This window comes from Equus caballus, chromosome 14, assembly GCF_041296265.1.
Source record: "Equus caballus isolate H_3958 breed thoroughbred chromosome 14, TB-T2T, whole genome shotgun sequence".
Taxonomy (NCBI): Eukaryota; Metazoa; Chordata; class Mammalia; order Perissodactyla; family Equidae; genus Equus; species Equus caballus.
The window spans coordinates 103,805,926-103,821,163 of NC_091697.1; the positions used below are offsets into that span (position 1 = coordinate 103,805,926).

General features: G+C 37.7%; 1 protein-coding gene across 4 annotated transcripts in view; it reads right to left on the reverse strand.

Annotated features, from left to right (window-relative positions):
• The window catches only part of AGGF1 (angiogenic factor with G-patch and FHA domains 1), a 63,024-nt gene that overhangs the window by 27,475 nt on the left and 20,311 nt on the right, over positions 1-15,238 (reverse strand). For 2 of the 4 annotated variants that reach the window (XR_002799857.2, XM_070234653.1), the window contains exons 11-14: positions 14,283-14,365; positions 11,192-11,319; positions 9,444-9,543; positions 7,991-8,193 (exon numbers count right to left, since the gene is read on the reverse strand). Coding sequence is in view for 3 of the 4 variants with exons in the window: in XM_070234653.1 (XP_070090754.1) it covers positions 7,993-8,193; positions 9,444-9,543; positions 11,192-11,319; positions 14,283-14,365 (512 nt within the window). In the remaining variant the exon portion in view is untranslated. Of the gene's footprint in view, positions 1-5,291; positions 5,602-7,990; positions 8,194-9,443; positions 9,544-11,191; positions 11,320-14,282; positions 14,366-15,238 lie in introns of those variants that run through there. The other 2 variants (XM_023618143.2, XM_070234654.1) reach the window with 2 other exon arrangements.

Genomic DNA, 15,238 nt, shown 5'->3' on the forward strand with positions numbered 1-15,238 from the left:
GTTGGGTATGAAGGATCCCTCTCGGGGGGAAGAGGCCTCCATAGTTCTGAGAACCTTTGTAAATTCGTGCACTGACTAAGACCCCGCTGACTTGTACCTGCGAGGAGCTGATCACGCCTTTGGAGCCCAATGCGAATTCAAATCTAAGCTGCTAGCCATGTGTGTTAGCTGTCACCTTGGCGACCACCTTAAGCCCTCTGAAACCCAGTTTCCTCATCAGTAAAATGAGGACAACACATACCTTACAGAGTCGTCATGAGGACTAAGTAAGCTATTTAGGCAAATTCTGACATGTAGTTTAAACTCAGTAACTACAGCTTCTATTTCTCTTCCTTCTCTGAATGGGAGCTCAAAACCAATCCAAAGGAGCTCAGAACAAGCAGGTTCCCTGGGGAGATCTCCAAGAGCAGCTGCACACCAGCCACAAAGGTTTGCCAAGTCACTTTCCTTCAGGATAGAAATATTTTTCTGTCAAAACATAAACTTCATGCCTGATTTGCGAAATACACAAATCCAGTCAAAACTCAGTACGACTCGTGACTACAAAGTAATCTGACCAACCTTACAAGTCAATATATCAAAACCTATCCATTTGAGTACTTTCCCTTCAAAGAAGTCACCTTGGGAAAGCATACAGTAGTTCCAAAAATGCTTCCCTGCTTAAAACATTTCTGGAACTCCTCCTTTAGAGTAGCCCTCGGAGTCTCTGGCACATTCTTTAAAACATCCTTAAGTTGGCAAATATCCATCTTTCCAAGAAAAATTAGATTTTTAGAAGAGCTGCCAGTTACTCAGAGCCCAGGCTGGCGAATATGGTGCTGATTAACCAGATTAACTTTTCTGGTTAATCAGGTGTGGTTACAATAAAGCAACGATGATTATTTTTGTGTGGCTCATAAATTGGCCTTGATAGTGTTGTATACTAAGGTTAAGTAAAGGGAGCATGGTCATAGTAGAGATTAAAGCCCATTTTAGTGGGTTTATGATGTGAATGAATTCAGATAGCACTGGGAGTCATTACATATTTAAATAGTATTAAATGTTTCCTTTTATGAAAATCTTAATTATGACATTCTCTGAAATCTGATTTCACAGTATTAAAATGAAGGCTTTAAGGAAAAGCATTAAATGTTAATGAAAGTTTTATTATTTCAGTATATATTCTCCTGGGCCTTTGGTCAAGATAAGTAATGATCAGGTGAATGAGCTGGCAACCTTCCTGGCCTCTGAAGTCTACCAGTAATTGGAAGCTAAGTAACACACTGTCACATGTTTAAATACATTTAATAATATTCCACCAACTTCTCTGTGTCTTTTGCTTTCTGGGCAATGAAATACCAGAGCATTTTTACGTGGACAAAGAAAGCTAGCTTTTTATTGGGAGAGTTTCTGAAAAGGCATTCTCCCTCAGCAGGCAGAAGACAGTCTGCCTCTGTTCACATTAACCTCCCCGAGTGTGTCTGCTCCCCATCCTCCAGGGACTGGTTGATGTACATGTTCCCCATCCACGCCAATTTCCAGTGACCTGATTCACGTTGCCTTTTTTTTTTTTTTTTTTTGTTCTTCAATGATTTATTGTTCAGATTTAGAACCACAAAATCCAAAAGTCTGAGCAGGCAGTTACTATTCTTCTCAGGTAATCAGAAGAGAGAGAGAATGAAATGAAGGACTGCAGCCTCAGTAAGGTTTTGCTGTTGTCTACATATCCAAAACCCTCAAAAACACGGCTAAAAGTTTTTTGAAGGCAGACTTTATAAGATTTCCCTAAAAAGGTCTGGTTTCAGGACAGATCTGAAAACAATTTTTAAAAAATTGCTCCCTCGCCCTCTGCCCCAAGAACTTTGGCTTTTGAAAATACTTTGAAATGAACAAAAACTGTTTTGGATTAATACTCTTTTTGGAACTATCAAGGCCTTCACGTGACTACTTGGCCTTTACATTCTACCAAATACTATCTAAAAATAAATGTTAGCTCCAAGAAGGCAGGGCGTCTTGTCCGGTTTGTTGACTGCTGCACCCCAGGCCTAGAATAGCACCTGGCTGTGCAAGTGCCTCAAGACTCTGCTGAACGAACGCACGCTGTTCAAAGATCTTTATGTGAAAGGATCTGAAATCTCCTATTTCTTGGAGTTCTCCCTGCAGCTTCCCTGCTCCCACAGGGTACAGGGTAGGCCTGCTAGATCTTTCTATCCTGTCTCCAGAGGGCTCCAATTCTGAAGTCATGCAGAACCCACTCCTTCGAGGATAACGAGGGTCACCTACAGTACCTTCTACCCTTTCTCATTGTCTTTCTCACTACGAGTCTGCTGCTCATTCTCCAATATTCATTAAGAGATCCAGCTCCTGACCCAGTCTTCTGGTCCACACCTATCTCCTATCATCTCCTCGGAGAATGAAGATGACCATCCACTCACTCACCTCATCCCTCACCTTCCCTCACTTCAATAACCACCATCTCCACTCCAGGATTCTACTCCTACAACTGTGCCCTTGACACTGGTAGCATGGCATAATACTACTAATAATTGCTAATATTTGAGGGCTTCTTATGCGCCAGACAATATGTTCAGTGCCACACAGGCTTTATCTCATTTACACTCCCCAACAACCCCATGATGACGTTAGGGTAGAGAAGTTTAAATAAATCTTTAAATGTCACTCAGCTCAGGAGTGGTGGAGCTGTCATTTGAACCTAGGTAAGTGAGACTCTTCAGCCTGTGCTCTTAACTGTCCCACTGGGATGAAAAGAATCAAGATTTAACCCTACCTCTGCCACTCTGTCACACAGGCTTCCTGACCTTGAGCAAAATAAAAACCTCTCTAAGCCTCAGTTTTCTGATTCATGAAATACTGGCAGGCATAAAGATGATTTATGTTAAGTGCCTACCACAATGCCTGACATACCGTGAATGTGTGTCCGTCCATCCTATCAACAAATGCTTACTGAGCACCTCCTAAGTACCTAATCCTGTGGTAGGTACTGAAGACACAGCAGTGAGTAAGACAACAAGGTCCCTGCCTTCACAGGTCTGCACAGCACCTATGGGTGCTCAATCAATATGTGACAGATGGAACAAGCCCTCCAAGGAGATCTGCCAGTCTCCACCCAGCCTCCCTTCAATCAGCCAAGTTATTCTGCTATAAAGCAACCTAATGAGTGCCCTTCCTTGCTTAAAATTCTTCACAAATTCTTGTCAAAGAGATAAATCCAAATTTCTTAACAAAATATGCAAGAATGGCTGTGGGTAAGTGACTCAGTTCCTCTCCCCACCTCACGCCCTCTTCTTTAAGCAGTGAAACCCTTTCTTCATAGGTAATCTATTTGGAAGACTGAATTGAAACCCAGATCAGTGTAAACCTATTCTGGAAACAGCACGAGCCCTTGAGTCACCAGTTTGGCATCTTCCTGTGGATCATGGTGGAGGATTTGCAAACCACTGCTCTACATCCTCTTCGTAGCCTCAGTTCCTGGCATGTTTCCTCAGTTGCATAAAACTATCCGTAAAGGCACCTGCAGTTCTACAAACCCACCGTGCTCTTTCACTTTGAGGCTACAAGTGTATATGCCAGGCATGGTGCTAGGCACTAGGAATGCAGTAAGTGAGCAAAACCAAGGTCTTGCCCACATGGCACTTAGGAATCTAGACAACTAGCATACCAATCACACAAATTAATATACAACTGTGAACCAAAATAAGTAGTCTAAACAAAACAAATAGGGATTTCCAAGAACATTTATCAAAGGCAATTAGACTAGGGGGACAAAGGAGGCCTCCCTGAAGAAGCAGCAATTAGCAGAGGTCTAAAGAATACGTCAGAGGGAAGAAGGTAAAAGTCTGGAGGAAGAGCATCCCAGACACAACAGAACACAAGCGCCCTGGGAGGACAGGGCACGGCACGTGTGAGGAGCTGAAAAGAGGGCCAGCGTGCTGCAGCCCAGAGAAGAAGGGGGAGAGTGACACAAGGAGGACTGGAAAATGTGGCAGTGGCTAGACCAGGTGGGGTTTTATGGGCTAGGGTTTTGTGTTCTGTCCTCAGAGTAACGGGAAGCCAAGCCACTGGAGGACTGAAACAGAGATGACGAGACAGGAGCTGTGAAGAAACTTCGTCTGCAGTGTGGATGGACTGGAAGGAGGAAGGCGGGACTGCAGGCAGACCTGTTAGGAGGCTAGAGGAAGAGTCCCAGGGAGTAGTGACAGTGAATTGACTTAACACACTGGAAATCAGGGGGAAGGCAGGAGCGGAACAGAAGCTGACTCCTAGGCTCCGGATTGCATGACTGGACAGATGACGCTGCCAGCTGACAGAGTGAACTGGAAGAGACCGGACTTGGAGAAGGCTGTGTTCACTCCTCGATAAAGCGGCCTTTAAGGTGACTTTGAGTTGGAGATGTATCCTGGCTAAAACAACCTGGAAGTCCCAGGTATATAGATGGTAAAGGCAAATGGGTACATGAGAGTCAAATGTCTGGGGTTGAGCCCCGAAGGCCTCTCCACTTCCTGGAGTTGCATTCCTACTTATTGTAAATGTGTGTGAATACACAGAGCTAACGACACAATTACACCTGCTTTAAAGTTCAAATAAGGAAATAATGAAAAGTGAAAGTCCACTCACTCCTTGGGTGATTAATATTAACAATTCAATACATACCCTTATATATATATTTTTTAAGTGGGATTATGCGATACATACGTTTCTACAATCTGCTTTTTAAAATCAGCACTGCAATGAGAATGCTCTTCTCCATCAGAGTATAGATAGTTCTAGCTTACTCATTTGCAGGGCTGCAAAATATTACACAGCAGGGCTGCATCACAGTCTAACCAACCACCCAGTCCCCAGTGATGGACAGTTGGGTCGCCCGCCCACTCAACATCCACCGTTCCTTCTGCCTTGCTCACTGAACCCCACCTCTGTCCCAGCAGCAACATGGTCAGCCCCAGTGATGGCTCCTGACTGGCCTAAGCCGACTGAGGCCATCCTGTTGCCCACCTTCTCCACTTCCCTTGCAGCAGCTACGGGTAGTCACATGATCAGGTGCAGGCTAAGGACCCCAAGGAGAAGTTGCTGTGAGAGCTTCTGAGCAAGCTTTTGCTTTCCTGATGAAAGAGGACTGACCCAAACATCGCTCTTTCCCATTGCTTCCTGTTTTGGACATGAAAATGATGACTGGAGTCTCAACAGCCTTTTTGCAACCACAAGGCCATAAGCCAACACTGAGAATAACAGAGCAGAAAGGCAGAGAGAAAGCCTAGGCCCTGATACACACAGACACACACACATACACTGACTCATTTTAGAGAATCCAAATGTATTTCCACTTCAAAGTCAGAAAAAGCAAAATGAAATGTTGGGGGATCAAAGATTCAGAGCAGAGATATAAGTAATGCCCTACAAAAATAAGCAGCACACTTAGTGCAAGATGATGGGGAAAATACTTTCAACTGTTCCTGAGAGCACCTTTAGGTGTTGGGTCCAGAAATGCCTTTCTGGCTCCCTGCCAAGCACATCCCTCTGTCCTGCAACTTGACAGGATGGCCTTTGTACACAGACTCTGACACTTCTTGCATTCCTTTGTTTGAGATTTCTATCTTCTTTTGCCTGCAATTTGAAAATGTGCCAAATTAAGAAATAATCTTTTACATGAAAAGTTGAAAGGTGTTTGATTTAGGTGAGCCATTGCTTTTCATAATGTCACCACTAGAGTAAGAAGGAAACATCAGAAGTAAAAACTTTTAAAAGCAAAAAAAAAGAAAAAAAATCCTTTCTGAGAAAAAGTGCTTCCTAGCTATTTAATTCTGGAAAACAATTTCTGTTATTTTACTCCAATATTGATGGTTTCTTCTGTTCCCAATTTTGCCAGTTTCTCATGGTTCTGGCACAAATATAAGATGTTAGATTTTGCAAAATTCAGCAACTTGTAGCTCCACTTAAACACATAAAGGCTATTAAATTAATAAATGTAAACTTTGTAAATAAACTGTAATTTAAGATATTAGACACAAAACAATTTTATGTGTAATCCAAATTGTACATAATTCACATCTATGCTTCTAAACAAATAGAAGCTCACATTTGTACTTTTACAATTTACAAAGTGCTTTTATATACATTTTCTCATTTTCTATTGAAGACAGACATGTGAGATAAGTGTTATTCTTATTCCACAGATGGAAACAGACCCAGATATTAGTCAGTGCTTTAACCACTATGCAGTGTAGCCCTGAGACTTTACATCTGCAAAGCGTTTTAATAATGCAAATATCACACATATTTCAATTTCTGTCACCATTTTTAAATTTCCATTTTCTTAACAAAAAACAATGAAAAATTTTTCTGCAATCTAGTAATAAAAATGAGAAATATTACCTAGACAGTTGTATACTACCACAATGAGTGAGATCCACCAGAAGCAAAGTCTACTAACTATATACAGGGCACCAGTATCAGAACTACACTGACATGAGTAATTTTTTCTATTTTAGAAAAAATAATACAGGATACTCCTGTTGCCTCCAAGTCTAATGGTGTGTGTGTGTGTGTGTGTGTGTGTGTTAGGGTGTGTAGATGGCCAAGAAGGATACAGAAGAATACTTTATCAGCTTTGGAGTAACAGGGCCTGCGGTTATCCCAGCTTAGGCCTACAGGGACTTGACAATTTGCTTGGCCATGTCTCATCTTTAGTAATAAACTTATTTTTCTTTCCTCGTCCCCCTTTCTTCCTAAATACCCTGTACCATTTGGACTAGAAATTCCAACAGGTAGACTTTCTTTCTGAATTATCTTCCCTACTGTATAATTTTTTTCAGAATTTTCCTTTCCTATTTCTAAATCTTGAAGACATTTTTTTATAGTAGATGAGGGAGCTATAGCTCATATTCACTGTCAGGAAAGGGTCAGTTCCAGCAGTAATTTCCCAGCAAACAGCTGAGAGAAAAGCTGAACAGCGAGGGATAGCACAGCGGTCAGTGGCAGAGCAGTGACACCTGCACGCAGGGAGCCGCACTGCAGCTCTCCCCTGCTCCACGGGAGCTTTCTTCCTGCTCTGCAACTGAAAGAGGAAAACTCGGGCTGGTCATGAGTTCAAAGCAGACCACTGTGTTTAAATCACTGGTTCAATTAATCACTCTTCTGATGTCATAATGTTTTTATTGCATTTCAGGACATTTTTAATAAACATCTTGAGTTTGACACCTTGACTAGGTAATCCTTTTGCAGTAGAAATCAGATTTCTCTGGCACGACTCCATTGCCAGCAATGGGATTTATCAAAACTACAAATGCCAGCACATTGAATATTTCAATACCGTACTCAATTGTCCATATCTAAATATTTCAGCTATGAAACAAACCAAATGCAAATGCTTAATATATAGTACAAATAAACAGATTCTTCACAGAAGAAAACAATGAAAGACTAATTTTCCACAACATGTCACCTGGTCATTAGTTCTTCAATACTATTACTTAGGTCATCTCAAGAATGATAAAATTTATGCACCACTACCCATGTTTTTCTCAACATTTTTTATCTAAGTTCTAAAGGGCAAAAACAAGGATGCTCCTAGTCAGAACTGTTTTTATAAACTTCTGATGTTTCTTTTGCTGTGCATCGTACAATAATGAACATGGAGACAAGGACAAATGCATATTTAAGCCATAGTGGTTACATGAATTCTGCTTATACGGCTAGGTGCTTATACGAGTCTTGTAAACGACAAGATAAAATAATAAAGTTTCATAAGCTCATCCACGCCCTGTGAACGTTAGTCCACTCACAGCGTAACTTGATTCAGTCACTACTTATTAGTTTTAAAAAATGCTTCTTACAAGCTGCAAACCACCCTTTATTACACATTGCTGAGTCATGAGAGGGTAAACTGTGACACAGTTCCCTCATGCCACTGACTCTTTTGGAGGGAAAAGTCTGCAATAAAATAAAGTTTCCAAACCCTCTTTTTCAAAAGCTTGAACTGTGTCCTAGGACTGACCTTCACTCTGTAGTCCCTTTCACCCAAGGCGCGCTCCCTGGTGCATCTTTTTGAGGTTTAGTTTCTGGGAAGTTTTCAGCAAACCTTTCTCGCGCTTTCTCCCAGTTCTTTTTGCTCTTGCTTTGGAGAAGGTGAGCATCTTCAACTGAGGATGGTTTGCCTGTCCCCAAACCTGCATGTGTTCGCCGGAGCTGCAGCTCTATCTGTTACCAAAAGTGGAGCAGACCACTTACTGGAGCGTTTACACACATTGCAATCTGTTGTGTCCAACCTGATACTTTTCAATTTTGATTTAGAAAAACATTGATGCAAAAGGAAAACCTGTCAAATTCATCACATATATACAAGAATACATACATGACTACACACGGAACTTCAACTCATTTTTCTACATTGTCTTCCCTGTCACTAAGTACAGCTGATTCTACAGGAAATGGAGTGCTCTTTCAATAGCAACCACCAAGTTTCATGGAGATGCTGCAGAATATGTCATCCTACTCTAACCAGAAGTCAAGGCAATGGATGTGTTTCAAAGTACTGTCCTAGCCTCACCTAAGTAAGTGAACAGGTAGGTTAAACATGAAGAATCATAAAGAGAATTCGATTGTTTATTTTCACAAAAGTAGGGGAGGACTTCCCATTATCTTGAGAACCATAGCTACCAGTTGCTGAGTGCCTAATATATGTCAGGCACCATGCTAGGGGCTTTATCCTCATGACATCCCTAAAAAAGTTATCATCCCCATTTTTACATATGAAAACAGAAATCGAAACTTGCCCTCAGTCACACAGCTGGCGAGTGAGAGGACACATACTCTAACGAAGGTCTGACCACAATCCCCATGTCCTTCCCATTGTACCTCAATGAAAATGAGAAAATTTACATTAAACTCACACTAATCCATCCACTACTTCTTTAGGTATCAAGCAATTATCAAGAAAGTTCTTTCGTCATGTTCGCTTGTAAGGTTTTTGTGAAAGATAATCTGAACCTCCAATGAACCTTGGGACTACAGAATTAAACCGCTGTACTATTTCCCAGACATTCTCTATTGCTTGTTACATGCTCTGATTCTTGAACCTAAAACAGATTCTCCAGCTAATACAGAATCTGCCTGTTTGTAAAGTAACATTGTGACTGTTCCTGCAATGTTTAGTACCAGGCATAATAAGGAGGTCCTTAAAAACAAGTAAAAGACACAGAAGACCTTTGGCTCAGGAAATAATATTTACTATCCTAGCTTTGATAAAGGAAAAGACTCTGAGAGGCTTCCTAAAACAAAATAAAACCATGCATACATTTGGTAACTGGGAATGCCATTAAGGCAGTAGCCGTGCCTGGTTTTGCTTGCTTCTATTCTCCTAGCTCTCAAGGTAAAGCTCGGCACGTGGTAGGTACCCAGTATGTATATCTGCTGTAAGAATTAAGAATGAAATAACACACAAGTCTTACCGGAGTTTTCATTCCTCCACCATCCTTCCCGAGGCCTTCTCCTTTCTTCCAACCCATCTTCTCCAACATCTTCCGACCTTTGTTGCTATCAGTAATTTCACTTTAAAGAAAATTAAGATGACAATTGATTTCTAATGACCGTTTAGGTCATATTTATAATCAATTAATGAATTAAAAATAATTGGCACAACTACTTTAGAAAATTATTTGGCATTACCTAACAAAGTTGAAGATACACAAATTCTACTCCTATGTATACAATTTAACAGAAAAGCATACACAAAAAGACACGTACAAGAATGTTTCTGCAGCAAATCTAATAACCACAAATCAGAAACAACCCAGATGTCCATAATGGTAAAATGGAAAAACTGTGGCTTATTCATACAAGAGAATATCATACAGCAGTAAAAATAAAATACACCTAATAAAATAATGTTTGACAAAAAGAATATAGATACAAAATAAATACTGAATTATTCCACTTATTTAAAATTCAAAAATAAGTGAAATTAATCTGTTGATGTTGAAGTCAGGAGAGTGGTTACCTTTGGGCAGGAGAAAGGAAGAGTGATTAAGAGGGGGCACTGGGAGGGCAGGTTTCTGGCGTTACTGATAATTGTCTATTTCTTGGCCAAGAAATGTTTATTCTGCAATGTGTTAATCTTATGATAATCAATAATTGACAGTGATACTGGTATTTGTGTACTTTTTGGTATATATGTTATACATCAATAAAAAAGTTAAAATGAAACAAAACCTCTCACTCACTATTTGCATTTTGTTCTGATTTTATATTCTGCTAATTTAAGGGTATTTTTATGTTCTATCACATTGTCTTTTCAGTTCTACAAAATACGTTAAATTAGCTCTTCAATAACAATCAACCAAGCAATGTCAGACCAATGTGTTTCATTTTTTACTTCTGCCTTCTAATTTAACTCTAAAGCAATCTTCATATTCTCCAGCAATTATTTCAAAAATACTAAATTTTAAAAAGTATTTGTCATGTTGCTTAGTATATCTAATTCATAATATTACATTTCATCAAATCTGACTCCATAAATTGTAAGACGCATCAAATTTTATGTACCATTAAGAAAAATTTGCTGCCATGCGTAATTATAAAACTCTTCCAAGTAGTGTATCTTAGAATCAATAAAATATGATATTTAATCAAAATTTTATAATTAGTTGTCAGTTCCACATGTAAGATTTAAATTTCAACTAAATCTAGAATTTACATTCTAGAGAAAAAAAATGTAACTAACATATGACTAAATGCAGAAATACGGTCATACTGTAGACCTCAAAATTACATTTTTCATGTTAATCAATGCTACTTTACCAAGAGAAAAGAGCTGAACAAAGAAAAATAGTATTTCAGGGTCAACAAGAACAAAAGTAGCTGGATATCGAAATACCAGTCCATACCAATTTCTTATTAGCGCAGCCTTCTAGATATCTAGTATATAAAAGTATGCCCAATTGACTGGGCGGCTAGAATGTTAGCGATGCATATATATGTGTTTCAGTATGTATATTCACATCTATGCTTAGTAATTTTCCAGGGAACAATGGAATTCTAATCTTAGAAGAAAATATAAATAGATACAGTGTTCCTATCTTGTTCTGAACCATTCCTTTAAAGGCTACCTAACAGAATATATAACTCTGTAAGTCAGATTACCCTATGAATGTGATTATGGTACAAAGAATGTTTCAAGCAACTAAAATGTAATGCTTACGAGTGAACAGAGGCAGGAGCATCATCTCTTTGGAAAGTTCCTTCACTTCCAATCTGCTCCCTACGTTTTCCAGCTCTGTCTTTATATTTTGGATTCTTCAGTGCCTTTTCATCTTCATATTCCGTATTCTTTATAAATAAACACAAAATATTCATTGAGGAAAACAAAAGTGATAAATAAAAATGTAATGTCTTTATATTTGCCTTACTTAGCAAATATGTTTCAATGTGGTCTGTATTAAACAGTGAATTAAAACAAGTCATAATATAAATTAAGACAATTATATTATTTACTATGCTATTTTTATTCTATCCTCTTTAAAATGTTTATATTATTTCAAGTTGTACTACAACATAAATTGCATATAGAATATAAATCATAAATTGTAATATGTAGTCGTAAGAATATAGTGAAAATATAGTATATATTTTGACCTAATGATGTGTACTCACATTCTCATATGAACTACCAATATTCAAAGAAATATGCAGAACCCCTGAGGTTGGAAAAAAATCTATTTCTCCTTTTCTCTAAGGAAGTGAATGTTCCCAAGGGACTAAACAGTTTGATACTATTCCTTGGAAGGGAAAAATGTAGAAAGCCTTTTAAAAAATGGATAAATAGCAAATACTCTTTTATCCTGGCACTACTAATAGCTTTCTGCTTCAAAAAAACTCCATTTATACAATTCATCAGTCACTCAACAAATATTTACTATGTAGAGTGTGTGAAGCTCCATGCTAGGTGATGGAGTACAAACACATTTATAATCCTAGAAGGGAAACACAAAATCTTTGGCACGCTCCAGTATGACTGGTTCAGCATTAAGGTGTAACAAGATGTGGCAGTAGCACAAAAGAAGAGGCAGTCCATTCAGCTTGGGGCTTCAGAGAAGGCTCCTCTTCCCCATGTTACTACATGCTGATCTTTATATAAAAAGTATGACATTCATCCACCAAGATGCCAGGAACTGCTAGAGCAACTCAAGAAAAGCACCACAGAAGCTTTTACTTAATTTTGCTTCTAAACAGCAAAGAAAAACATAGAACCACCAACTCTAATTGGTTTTTCTCCCTAGAAGATACAAAAATTGAGCTAAAGTTTTTGAGAAAATATATTATTCTCTCCTTATATATCTTCTGTTTTCCTCTCAAATTAGCCCCTTGACATTTTTTTCTATTATGATTTCTCTCCCTTAGTATAACAGTAACAACAAATAATACAATTTTGCAGAAAAATACATTATTTTGGGAGCATCTTTTCCCACATCTTCATGAAGAGTAAAAAGAACTCCACAAATATACATAAGACCTAGATTCTAGCTATATCTAGCTCTGTCATTTAGTAGCTGGGTGACCCTTAGTTTCTCAAATGGAAACTGGAAATATGAATTACCTTCATGGTCTACTTATAGGATTAAATGTTAATTTTTTTACAGCCTTATTAAGGTATAATTAACATACAATAAATTACACATAAAGTGTACAATTAGATACTTTTGAGATTTGAAACAAACCATCACCATAATCAAGATAATAAACATAGCCATCTCCCACAAAAGTATCCTCGTCCTTCTTTGTAATCCTTCCCCTCCTGTACCCACACAACCACTGATCTGTCACGATATGTTAGTTTGCTTTCCTAGAATTTTATATAAACGGAAATATATAGTACGTACTCTTTTTGTTTGGCTTTTCTTTCACTCAGCATAATTACTTTGAGATTTAGCCATTTTGTAGCCTGTATCAGCTCATGTTTTTTTACTGCTAAACCGTATTTGACCATATACATATATATATCATACTTCATTTATCCATGCTTGATGGACAAGTGAGTTTTTTCCAGTTTTTGGCTAACAGAAAAAAAGCTGCTATGAACATTTGTTTACTAGTCTTTGTGTGAACATATGCTTTCATCTCTCTTAGGTAAATATCTCGAAAGAGAATGGTGAATCACATGGTAGGTGCACATCTAACTTTTGAAGAAACTACTAAACTGGTTTCCAAAGCAATCGCACCATTTTACATTCTCACCAGCAGTGTATGAGACCTCCAGTTCCTCCACATGCCACCAACACCTGGAATGGTCACTCTTTTTAACTGGTTTAATTTGCATTTCCCTAATGACTAATGATACTGAACATCTTTTCATGTGTTTCTTTGCCACCTGTACACATGCTTTGGTGAAGTGTCTATTCAAATCTTCTGCTCATTTTTGAATTGTTTTCTAACTGAGTTTTGAGAGTTCTGTATATATTCTAGATACAAGATATATGATTTTTATCAGATAGATGATTTGCAAATATTTTTCCCAGTCTGTGGCTTATCTTTTCATTCTCTTAAGAGCATCTTTGCAAGAACCAAAGTTTTGGAGACAGTGCAATTTATTAATTTGTTCTTTTATGGATTGTGCTTTTGGTATTAAATACCTAAAAAATCTTTGCCTATTTTTTTTATAGGTTTGCTTCTAGAAGTTTTACAGTTTTAGGTTTTAAATTTATATCTATGATACATTTTGAGTTCATTGTTATATCTGTTACGAGGTGTGGATCAAAGTTCTACTTTTGGATTTTGCATACACCTATCCAATTGTTCCAGCACTATTTGCTGAAAAGACCATCCTTTCTCCACCAAATTGCCTTCACATCTTTGCTGAAAATCATACATATATATACACACACACATACACAAATATACATCTATCTAGGTCTATCTCTGCATTCATTATTCTGTTCCATCGACCTATTTGTTTATCTTTAGCCTACACTATACTGTCTTAATTATTGTAGTTGATGAGCTGTCTTGAAATCAGGAAATATTGGTCCTCCAACTATGTTCTTCACTGATATCATTTCGATACGAGTTTTTTAAAAACCAGAAATGGCTATTCAAATGTAGGGTATTATTATCATTTTTCTACTCCAACTTCAACAGTTGTTGAGGTAAACAATAAACAACAGAAATTACATAAATCTCTAAATCATTCTAAATAGCTCTTTTTATATATAAAATGGACTGTGCAAATCTAAAGGCATTTTTACTCAAAACCAGATGCACAGTTTAACACACATAACAATATTTAACATCCTTACCTGCAAACCATATTTCACTCGTATTTTCTTTAATTCTTTTCTCCTTTCCAACTCTTTTTCCTCCTTACTTAGTGTCGGACCAACTAAATGGAAAAAGTGAGCTTAGTTTAAAAAATAAGAAAATGCTAAATTTGATAAATTTTATATAAAATTAATACTGTTATTTAATAATTTAAAAAACTAACAGTATTAATGTCCCATCTGCAGATTAACCAACAGGTCCAGTAAACAGTAATATAAAAGCATCTTGGGTTATGATGATGTCCTTTCAGCATGTTGGTAACTAAATTTACTTGGAAACTAACCAAAATGCAAAGATTATAGGAAGGTTATAGTATAGATACCAAAAGAAACACTAAACATGTTAATTTTTTGATATGACTATTGTAATAGAATCCCAAATGCAGAAATAGTGAATTTTCCAAAGGAACATAGGCATGTGCAAAAGAAAAATCACAGAACCAAAGATTCACGTTATCATGTAATGTGTCATACTCACTTTCACAATCTAGTATCATAACACAAAAAAATATACAATGACCATGTACAGTTGTTTGGTATTTAGGGGAAAAACTGATATGAAAAAAATTAGTTCTTAAAGTATCTATTCGAATTTTAAAAGCCTTAGATAAGTGGGCTTAAAGCAAGATAGCAACTCCTACAGTGTTATTTATTATAGAAAAAAATGGGCATACACGCAAATGATACATCAACATAAACTGTAAGGAAGAAAGCAAACACGTCAACCAGTATCTCAACATCCTGCCTATTATCCTCTACACCGCTATTATACAACAGAGTTTAACTGTGGATGACTTCTTCCCATCAGTGAACAGATGTTAAGAGACCATTATGTCACAGTTTCTCTTTTGAAAGACATTTAGCTACCACCGCAGGGCTGCTTCAAAAGCCACCTAAACTGGATTAGCAAAAACAGAGCTAATGATTATCTTTCC